At 58.8% G+C, this 10,948-nt stretch overlaps 1 protein-coding gene across 2 annotated transcripts in view; it reads left to right on the forward strand.

Moving 5' to 3' along the window:
* PACSIN1 (protein kinase C and casein kinase substrate in neurons 1) overlaps positions 1-9,912 on the forward strand; it is a 56,982-nt gene extending 47,070 nt beyond the window's left edge. For both annotated transcript variants that reach the window (XM_060615243.3, XM_060615244.3), the window contains exons 2-10: positions 1,506-1,635; positions 2,552-2,708; positions 3,885-4,120; positions 4,513-4,668; positions 4,761-4,936; positions 5,338-5,458; positions 5,557-5,684; positions 6,287-6,474; positions 7,010-9,912. In XM_060615243.3, coding sequence (XP_060471226.1) covers positions 1,573-1,635; positions 2,552-2,708; positions 3,885-4,120; positions 4,513-4,668; positions 4,761-4,936; positions 5,338-5,458; positions 5,557-5,684; positions 6,287-6,474; positions 7,010-7,119 — 1,335 coding nt within the window. In that variant the 5' untranslated portion in view covers positions 1,506-1,572 and the 3' untranslated portion in view covers positions 7,120-9,912. The remainder of the gene's footprint in view (positions 1-1,505; positions 1,636-2,551; positions 2,709-3,884; positions 4,121-4,512; positions 4,669-4,760; positions 4,937-5,337; positions 5,459-5,556; positions 5,685-6,286; positions 6,475-7,009) is intronic.
* Positions 9,913-10,948: the final 1,036 nt, after the last annotated feature.

Here is a 10,948-nt window from a genome sequence, read left to right on the forward strand (position 1 = left end):
GACACGTTTCTTTGTCCCTTGATGAATTCTAAGCACCTTTCCTCCTACCCGCCCCCACCATGCACAAATTTGTGGGGAAGTTTGAGGTTTTGCTAAGAGGAAAGGAACAAAATCTCCTTAGTGCTTAGGGGGAGCAAGGAGGAGGCAGCACTGGGGAACAGGGCCCTGGACAGATAGGGAGACTGAGGCCAGAGAGGGGAGGGACATCCTTGACCAAGGATCCTCGAGTGTTGGTCCCATCTGCCCCGGGCCTGAAGGTCAGCTGCTATAAGGGCTGGGCATCCCCTGAGCCCCCAGGTTGGACTGGATTTTCCAGAGGCCGGCCCTCCCCAGGATCCTCATTGGGCAGGGTCCCTGAGACTGCAGTGCAGAGACAGGGAGGCATCCCCCGGGCATCCCCTGTCTGAGGCTGACAGGCCTCACTGCCCCTTTGAAGACCAGGTGCCTGGCCCTCTGGGCTCTGTCTCCTGACTACTGAGCTATTCTTGCGTGGGGTGGCAGTGAGGCCTGGATGGGGGATGGGAATCGGGCAGCGTCCCCAGCCCTGGGGCAGCACACGGCCTAGATTGGACAGCCGTGATGCCTGCCGACAGATCCAGGCCACACGTAGCCGCTCCGATACTCACACAGATCACAGTGGTCTGACCTGTAGGGCGGGAAGCCACATGTCTGGGACTCGTAAGGAGACATGTAAGTGGCTAATGGAGGCTTTTGAAGCTGGGCATCAGGGCAGCCAAAAGAGCGATTTACAGGGCCCCAGCCTGGACCAGAGATGGGAGGAAGCTGTGTTGCCAGCTTCCCAGGGCACTTAGGCCCGGGCTCCGGGTAAGGGATTTAGGGAGGTTCTAGGGGCTGAGACCAGGGACTCTGCTGGGTGGGAGAGCTTGGGGGTTGCTATTTGGCCTGGTGCAAGGGTTTGGGTGGATCAGGGTGGGGGCAATGCCAACGTGGGCAGATCAAGAAGCCAGCTGGGGTTCATTGAGCCTCAAGTGGGCCCTACAGGGTGCCAGGCCCTGGGGAGGGGGTGCAGACATATCTAAAGACTAGCCTCATTGCTGGCTTTGAGGAGCCATGTGTGTCTATGAGGCAAACTGCAGGTTTATATAAAGCAAATATGTAATTGGGGGGCTCTAACTTTTAGCACCGACTCCAGGAACACGAAAACAGTTGTGCGTGCCTTGGTTCTGGTGGTGGGGGCAGGCTTTTGAGAAGAGGTGCCACACTGGAGCTGGAGGATGGATTTGGGGGAGAGGGAGGGTGAGGATATGGAGTGGAGGGCTCGTGGAGGAGAGGTGGGGGGTGTGTGCGCACGAGGAGTGCCACAAGGTGACTCTTGGGGTTACCCTAGGGACGGTGAGCCAGTCCCCGGGCAGGAAGTCCCCATCCCAGTGCAAGGCTCAAGCCTGTGGAGCCCTCATCCTCACAGCAAGTTGGGGGCCCAGGCCTAGAATGGGGCCCGTGGGGCGCTTCGCCCCTCTGCAGGGATCTCTCTCCTGCCCTCCCAGCGCATGAACAGCCCAGCCTGCTGACCACCGCTGCACTCCCACCTGTCCCCCTCCCCTCGGCTGCACCATGTCCGGCTCCTACGACGAGGCCTCGCTAGCTCCGGAGGAGACCACTGACAGCTTCTGGGAGGTGAGGCTTTGATGCTCCCCAGGTCCTGGGGACCAGACAGCCTGGCCTTGTGGCGGCCCAGGCTCCCACCCACCCACAACCTCAGGGCTTGCTCCCCAGCCCCTCGGGTCCCTCCAAAGCCCTTGGTGTTCAGTGGGCCGGCTGTAGCCATGAAGTGGGGTAAGGCTACTGCCCACCAAGCCCAGAGCCCCTCTGCCCCACACCTGCACCCGGAGAGATCCTATAGCGTTTCATGATGTGGAACAGGCCCCCTCCTGACCGTCTGCTCTGGGGGCCTCGCTCAGAGGCCTGATGCTTCACGAAGGCAGGTACAGAGCTCTACAGCTTACACAGGCTTTTACAGCTGCCCCCTGCCCTTACCCTGTGGCATGCGTTCCCGAAGCCCCCCAGCAACAAAGACGTGGAGGCAAGACTAGAGCCAGCGTTTCAGGAGCCTCCCAAACTATTTGAGACCAAGAAATAAAATGTTTCGATTGGCTTCCAAAACCCAAAGTGAGAACTGCCAAACCTAAATTAATAAGTGTTTAATGAGATGTCTACAAAACATAATATTATGTCAAGAAGCTGCAGCTCAACTCAACACTTACACGACTCTATAAATATGATACATTGAGCTCACAAGAACAAGATGAATAATTCATTCTAGTCTGGGTCCAAATGATCAAAATCCCGCACTTTGTGGCAGCGAGGAAATTATATTTAGAGTGGGGTGAGGGAGTGTCGGGTATGATGCAGGGTGTTGGGGTCCCCGAAAATGAGAGGGTGGGGAGCCCCCAGTGCGTTCCCGCGGGGCGGCCAGGCGGCGAAGGTGGGAAGGTGGCTGTGGCGGGCGCCCCCTGCAGGACGCGGTGTCCTGGGCGGGCGGGGCGGGGAGGCGGGGAGCCCGCGGGAGTCGTGCTCGCTCCTTGGCCGCCAGGTGGGGAACTACAAGCGGACGGTGAAGCGCATCGATGACGGACACCGCCTGTGCAACGACCTGATGAACTGCGTGCAGGAGCGCGCCAAGATCGAGAAGGCGTACGCGCAGCAGCTCACCGACTGGGCCAAGCGCTGGCGCCAGCTCATCGAGAAAGGTGCCCCCATGCCCACCCCGTGCGCCTCGCCCAGGCCCTAACGGGCTCCCCACAGGCCCGGGTTCTGGGAGCGCCCAGCCACCCGGATGCACTTGCACCCCCCGGGCCACGGGCCCTTTGGAGGCACCGTCCCCACACTGCACTCTGACCCTCCCAAACCAAGCCAGGTCTTCCCTGTCCCTGTTCAACACGACTTTGTACAATTTTAGGTTGGATTAAACAGAACAAAACAAAACAACCTTTTTATTTCAAAATAATTTTAACTTAGGGAAAAGTTGCAAGAATAGTAGAGAGAACTCTAGTCTTCAACCAGATTCGCCAGTTAAAATTTTACTACATTTGTTTTCCCAGTTCCTCTTTCCGTTGTGCATATGTGTTCTGAATCATGTAAGTGGGACGCATGCCACTTTACTCTAAATCCTTCACGTATCTCCCAAGAGTAAGAACATTTGCTTACATAACCATAGTTCAACTATCAAATTCGGGACATTTAATATCACCCATATGCAAATTTGTTTGTGCTGGTGTGGGAGCCAATCCAGAATCACATTACCGCATTTAGTTGTCCTGGCTCTCAATTCCTTCAATCTAGAACAATTTCAGCTTGGGGTTTACATGTATTTGTTAACATTTTTTTTCTCTTCCACGAGTCTCTAAACCCCATGAGGGCAGGGGCTGAGCCCACACTGCCCAGCACAGTGCCTGGCACAGAGCTGATCCCCAATACACAGAGGAACAAATGACTGGCATGACTGGTCCCGGTGGCCTCTTGGCATCTGTCACCAGCTGGTTCTTCAGTTGTAACAGTCAACATTCCTGAAGCACCTACTGTGTGCCTGGTGCTGTGCTGGGCTTGTGAGAACTCACGGGGTGCAGGCTGCCCCCATGGGACTCACGGGCTGACAGGAGAAGATAGGGAGTAGGCACAGAGGTAGGTGCTATAAGAAGAATTCTGTGAGGGCTGCAGACCGAAGTCTGTGAGAATAGAGCAGTCAGAGAAGGCTTCCCAGAGGAGGTAGTTGGGCCCTGAAGGACAGGAAAAACTATAAAGAGGGCAGAGGAGGGCATTTCTGCGCCCATGGCGTGTATGGGGAAAGCGTCAGAGAAAAGAGGCATGAAGGAGGCCCCTGGGCAGGGGACGATGAGGGCCTCGTGACCCCATGACCATTTCCTCAGGCCCACAGTATGGCAGCCTGGAGCGGGCCTGGGGTGCCATCATGACGGAGGCGGACAAGGTGAGCGAACTGCACCAGGAAGTGAAGAACAACCTGCTGAACGAGGACCTGGAGAAGGTCAAGAACTGGCAGAAGGATGCCTATCACAAGCAGATCATGGGCGGCTTCAAGGAGACCAAGGAGGCTGAGGACGGCTTCCGCAAGGCCCAGAAGCCCTGGGCCAAGAAGATGAAGGAGGTGCCCAGTGGGTGGCTGCTGCAGAAGGGTCAAGGGTGGGCAGCTGAGCTCAGAGGGACGATCTGATCAGAGGGAGAGACTCTACAGATGGGGCGGGCAGTGCACCGCCCGCTGGGAGCCCCACAGCCTCGTAGGAAGAAATATCCACAGGTGGGGCGGGCACCTCAGTGCCCAAAGGGAGGGCGTCCGTAGGGGCAGCAGGCAGTGCCAGGTGGGGATACATCCACGCATGGGTGGGCACTGCTCCCATACCTGGAGCTAGGGCCCGCACCCCTCCTGCCTCTTAGGAACGTGTGTCCACTGCTCCCGGCAGGTGGGAGGGCTTGATGAGCGACCACATTGGTTCCTGCTTACAAGCAGGAGCTGTACTTCCCCTCCCCCCGTCCCCACAGCTGGAGGCAGCAAAGAAGGCTTACCATCTGGCCTGCAAAGAGGAGAAGCTGGCCATGACCCGGGAGATGAATAGCAAGACGGAGCAGTCGGTCACGCCTGAGCAGCAGAAGAAGCTGCAGGACAAAGTGGACAAGTGCAAGCAGGATGTACAGAAGGTGCCGACGGGCTGGGGTCCGAGGGGTGGAGTCGGGGGTGGCCGGGAGCTGCAGGCCTGGCTCTCACCCTTCCTTTGCCCTGGGGTCTGTAGATGCAGGAGAAGTATGAGAAGGTGCTGGACGACGTGGGCAAGACCACACCCCAGTACATGGAGAGCATGGAGCAGGTGTTTGAACAGTGCCAGCAGTTTGAGGAAAAGCGGCTGGTCTTCCTCAAGGAGGTGCTGCTGGACATCAAACGTCACCTCAACCTTGCCGAGAATAGCAGGTAGCTGGGCGTGGCAGCACGGTGGGCACAGGCACCCACCGCAGAGGGGAGAAATGGTGTGCCGGGCATCCTGGGCCCCATGTTATTGGAACAGGAAGGGTGGGCAGAGCCGCAGGGGCCAAGGAGGAAGAGGTGCCAAATACAGTGGCCGCCTGGGTGCAAGCCAACACAGATTAGGCACTAGAGAAATGCGCTTGGATGGATGGATTTGTGGCTAAGGTGACGATAGGGGAGGGTGCCTGCTGGAGCTGACCACAAGGAGATTGCTCCCAGCTGATTTCCTAGCTGGGGGGCATGCCAGCACCCTGGTTCCCTGAATGGGCTCCCTCTGGCCCTCGCCGAGGATGAGAAGGGGCCACGGTGCACCTTGGCCCCCAACTCCTGATCTCCCCTGTGCACAGCTATGTCCACGTGTACCGGGAGCTGGAGCAGGCTATTCGGGGGGCTGACGCCCAGGATGACCTCAGATGGTTCCGCAGCACCAGCGGCCCCGGCATGCCCATGAACTGGCCCCAGTTTGAGGTGAGGAGGTGTGGGGATGGGGAAGGGAAGACAGAGAAGGCTGGAAGGGACCTCAGGGGGCAGCCCCCCTGCCTCACTGCTCCCCTGGTGCCCACCAGGAGTGGAACCCAGACCTCCCTCACACCGCCACCAAGAAAGAAAAGCAGCCCAAGAAGGCAGAGGGGGTGACGCTGACCAATGCCACTGGAGTGGTGGAGTCCACATCCCAGGCTGGGGACCGTGGCAGGTGAGTGCCTCCTGGGGAGCTTCCTGGGGGCCAGAGGGGCCCACAAACTGGGGCACATGAGTTTTACCTCAGAAGACCAGGAATGATCTAAATCACGGCAACCCCGTGGTCCTCTCAAAGGTAGTGGTGGGTCATCCTTTGAGAGCACCTACTGTGTGCCAGGCACTGTTGTAAGCATGTGCCATATATTAACCCACTGAAGCCTCCCAACACTCTGAGAAGTGTTTAGAGTCCCATTTTGCCGATGGAGAAACTGAAATCCAGAGAGATTAAGTGACTTGCCCAAGGTCACATAGCTAGTTAGTAAGCCTCAGAGCCAGGATATGATGTCCAAGAGGTCAAGCTCATTAACCACTAGTGCCCCTCTAAGATGATGGGTCAGATGTTCTCAGGGGTCCCTTTCAGCACCCCCTCACTCAAGGTCTGAGTAATAATGCTAATAGTCCTGCCTCACATTTGTCCAAAGAGCTGTCAGTGAGGGTCACTGGCCCGGGAGCCCCTCTTACCAGGCCCATCCTTGTTCCAGTCTTCGTGAAATTTGGGGCCAGGGCTCAGATTGGAGGAGGGGGCAGTTCATGCTGGGTCCCCTCGCTGTGTTTCAGCGTTAGCAGCTACGACAGGGGCCAGCCTTATGCAACCGAATGGTCGGACGACGAGAGCGGGAACCCATTTGGGGGCAATGAGGCCAATGGGGGCTCCAACCCCTTCGAGGACGACGCCAAGGGAGTGCGTGTGCGGGCACTCTATGACTACGACGGCCAGGAGCAGGATGAGCTCAGCTTCAAGGCTGGTATGGTGGGCTGGGCTGGGCTGGGGGGGTGGGGCGTGAAGGCAGGAGACGCCCGGATTTGCTGGGAACGCGGCTGGGGGCGGGGCCTTGTGCGTGGGCGGGGCCAAACCTGGAGGGTGGTCCTGGCCCCTGGGCTAAGACTCGAATTAGGGTGCAAGGGCAGGGCCTGAGAGCGGCAACCGGGTGCCAGGGGTGGAGTCGGGACTTGAGAATAGGGTGGGGGCGGGGCCTGAGGGCTGGGGCTGCCTGGAGAAGGGACAGGATTAGAAAAAGGGAGCCAGAGGCGGGGCCTGGGCTTGGGAGGCTGGACCGAGACCCAGATTAGCTGTTTGGGTGGGGGCAGCAGCAGGTTAGGTGTTGGGGTGTGAGAGTGTGGCTGGGGCTGATCTTCAGAGTGAGCTTGGGGCAGTCATGGGAGGGCATTGGGGTGGGCCTAGAATAATAGTATTGGAGGGCTTACCTAAACTCTCTCTAAGCGTCCCCATCCCCCCCCACCCCACCCCCGTCAATGAGCTCCTCTGTGTCCCCTTCCTAGGAGATGAGCTCACCAAGCTGGGCGAGGAGGACGAGCAGGGATGGTGCCGCGGGCGGCTGGACAGTGGGCAGCTGGGCCTCTATCCCGCCAACTACGTGGAGGCCATCTAGCTGCCCTGCTCCCCTTCACACCTCCCCTCACTCCTCACCCGCCACCTCCCCTCCCTTCTCTCTCTTGTCCCTCTTCCCTCGCCATAGAGTTCCAGACATATTTTCCGATCAAGCTTTTATTTTTTTAAAAGTCAAAACAGAACAAAACAAAAAATACAGAGACAGAAGCATTTGCAGGGCTGCCTGGAGGCCAGGGCGGTGGTGGGATTTGGGGTGATGGCCCCAGGGTAGGCGAGGGTCCTAGTACTTAGCCCAACAGAGACGTTCCAACATTGCTCTTCAGATCCCACCAAAGAGTCTCCTGAGCCCTGAGGGATGTCTCCCGGACCCTTCTCTCCTGCCTCACTTCCCCAGACTACACCCCTCACCCCCACTCCCACCCGCACCCCAGGCTGCCAGCACCCTTCCCCCTCCTCTTCTCTGGGCTCGGTTTTCTGACCTCTTCCTTCTGCCTCACGATGCTCCCCTCTCTCCACCACCCTACTCTCAAAGGCCTCCCCTCCAGACCCCAGAGAAGGGGGGCCTCCCAGTCTTTAGTCTTCCACTTTGCCCCAGGGAGTGCCCTTCTTCTCCTGGTCTCGCCCCTAATGACTGGTGGGGCTGGAGGAGGAACCGTCATTCTCTTCTCCCCTAGATGCTTCCCGGGATCCCTGGACTCCCCCAGACATGACCAGGGGTGAGCTGGAGTTGATGACAGTGTCACTGGGGTGAGGCTCAGCTGAGGGACCAAGACCCTGCTGGGGTCCTTCTTTCCAGCTGTTGGCCTTTTGGGCTCAGGCTCTTCCTCAGGGCCATACCTCTTGGTCACCTGCGGAGACCCTGCCTCCATCTCATGAGTCTTCAGGCAGGGGGAGGGGCCTCAAAGCCCGGGGCAAAGCCGGCAACTGTAGCAGCCTCCTCCCATTTCCTAGGGGCGGGGGGGGGGGGGGGGGCACCTTGCCCACCCACCTTCCTCCCTCCATGTCCATCTGAAGCCCTAGTTGCACTAGGCTCGGCCAGCCTGCAGGAGACTAAGCCTTGTGGCCTCCCATCCTGCCCTTCCCCTCTCTCGCCTGTCTGGGAAGACACTGGGGGAGGGGGGGCGGTGTCTGAGGGAGCTTCCAGCCTGGCACCATCAGGGACACTGCAGCCAATGGGAAAGACAGGGGTTTGGCAGGAGGGAGGGGCCCGGGCCCTCAGGGGCAGGACAGTCACCCTTTCTTCCTTGTCTCCTCCTCCTCAATCAGCCCCTGCCCTTGGAGCCGCCCTTGCCCTTGGAGCGGCATCCCCCCTGCTGGCAGCCCCTCCTTATGTCTAAGCCTGGGTAGCAGTTAAAGGACATTTGGGGGTGGGGGGAGGCAAAAGGCTTGCCCAGAGTCGGAGAGTTTCCTGTGTTTGGTGAAGGAAAGCTGTGTTGGGTTACTAAATACTAGTACCAGGTACCAGCCTCTCCCATATGTGGGGGCCCCTGGGAGGCTCGGAGAAATAGACCAGGGCAGGACAAAACCTCGAGGTGGGAGGACATGGCTGGAAGAAGGATCTCTTGGGAGCCTCAAGGGTGAGGCCTTGGGACTTCCGGTAGCGCCGGCAGAGCCCTGCTTCTGGGCCTCAGCACTGCAGACACCCACCCCCTTCCATAGCACCTGCCCCCCGCCCCCCGCCGTCCTCCCTCCCGGCCTCCAGGTAAAGACAGTGGGATACCCAGCCCCTCTGGCACCCCTCAGTCCTCTTTTGCTCCCTGCTTCTTCCCCCGACAGTCTACTATTAGGTCATGGACCCCATCCTCCAGGCCCTGACCCTTGTTCACAGTGCAGAGATCCTGGGAGACTCTGGCAGGGGCCTGAACTGGGCCAGGGGAGTTGGAGGGGGGGGATGATGGCACCCCCAGGGACAGGCAGACTCCCCACCCCCAGCACCCCATTTCCTGTCACTGTCTGCTCTCTGGGCATCCGCTGCAGCCTGAGATGTGCCCTAGGCTCCCTCGGAGCCTGAAGCAAGATTTTGGAAGCCCTCCACCCTCCCAGTTCCAAAACAAAACCCTCTTGGGTCTCTCCTCCAGGTGGGGGAGTTGGGGTTGAGGCCTCTGCCCCTCACCACCCTTGGAAGGCAGGAAACTGGCACATCTGCGCCTTGGGGCCTGGGCTCCCCCTCTCTGTGCCAGTGGCTTTCTAGCACCTGGGGAGGGTCTGTGGTCCTGCCTGGACCCCAGACGTGTCCCCTTCAGCACTCCAGCTGCCCACCCCCGGGGCAGGGACTTGAAATCCCATCCTTTCTGAGCAACCACCTCCACGGCCCAGTTTGGGACCAGTCTCCCTCGGTCCCCCAGTCTCCCTCGGTCCCCAGGCTCCTCAGGACCCCGGAGACAGAGGGTCTCCTACCTGGCGGTCCCCCCCTCCTCCCCCGAGCTCTAGGGGCCTGGCCCCGCCTGTCAGTGCTGGTGTCAGGGCACTCACCACTGAGCGTGGGGGCCGCGCCCCTCGCCGCGCCCACCACCTCCTGTAGCCCCCTACCCACACCCTCAATGCTGCACGGGCCCGCCCTGTGGGGCTCGGCAACTAATGTGTTTTGTCCCCAGTTAACCACCGTTCTGCAGCCCGGCTCTGCAAGGGACCAGGGCTGCCCTGCCGCCCGCCATCTGCTGCCCTAGGCTTCCTGACTCCATTAGTCCGACACTTGTGAAACTCCGAGAAGTGCTGTGGTCTCAGCAATGCACCTGTTTTGTACATGATTGTGTAATTTAAAGGTATATAAATACAAATATATATATATCAGTTGTGATTGTACGACTGTGGATAAAATCCAGAACTGTGTCAACCTGGCTGGATGTGGTCCTCTTGAGTCTTGTGTGTCTCTCGAGCTGAGAGTTCTCTGTGGCAGGGACGTCTGTCAGGGGGGATGGTGCCCAGCATGCTGCGTGCTGTCCTGGCTGACCACCAGTGGGCTGGCGGCTGGTCTCTTAACCTTCCGGGGCCCCAGGCCCTGCTGCACAGGGAGGGTGACAGATGGTGTGACCCTACTGTTCTGGGTGCCTGGTGATGAGCACTGACCAAGAGCATTGGGATACTTGGGGTCCCAAACTCAAGTTCAAGGTTTGACCTCTAAATAGGTTTGGATTTTTTTTTACGTTTTTTATTTTGGGAGAGCACGCATGAATAGGGGAGGGAGACAGACGGGGAGAGAATTCCAAGCAGACTCTGTGCTATCAGAGTCATGGGGCCCAGTGCCACGAACCATGAGATTGTGACCTGAGCAGAAATCAAGAGCCGGATGCTTAACTGACTGAGCTACCCAGGTGCCCCCAGGTTTTAAATTTTTATTTATTTATTATTTTTGAGAGACAGAGAGAGACAGAGCATGAGCAGGGGAGGGGCAGAAAGAGAGGGAGACACAGACTCTGAAGCAGGCTCCAGGCTCCGAGCTGTCAGTATGGAGCCCGACGCGGGGCTTGAACTCACGAACTGTGAGATCATGACCTGAGCCGAAGTCAGACAACCGGCTGAGCCACCCAGGCGCCCCGTTTTTTAAAATCAAAATTGTAAAAGTGACTGCCGAGGCCTGGGGTTCCTGGTTGTTCACAGTCCCAGGCTCTCTGCGGTGTGATACCAGGTCATGCCATGTTTTTCTGTGTCCTGCCTGTCCTCTGACAGCATTTCTGTGTGGGACCCCTGGGAGGGCTCCTCCTGGAGGATCGCTCGAGGGAGTGGGCAGGACCAAGGCTCTGGACCCTTGGCTGTGCCCTGCCGGGCCCACACCCTGCCCAAGCCCTGCTCCAGCCTCCCCACCCCCAGCTAGGTCCCCTCTGGGCCAGGGCTGGAGTTCTGCAGCCAGTTCGCCACATCCTCACCCGCAC

The sequence above is a fragment of the Panthera onca genome, chromosome B2 (genome assembly GCF_046562875.1).
Source record: "Panthera onca isolate mPanOnc1 chromosome B2, mPanOnc1 haplotype 2, whole genome shotgun sequence".
NCBI classification, from domain to species: domain Eukaryota; kingdom Metazoa; phylum Chordata; class Mammalia; order Carnivora; family Felidae; genus Panthera; species Panthera onca.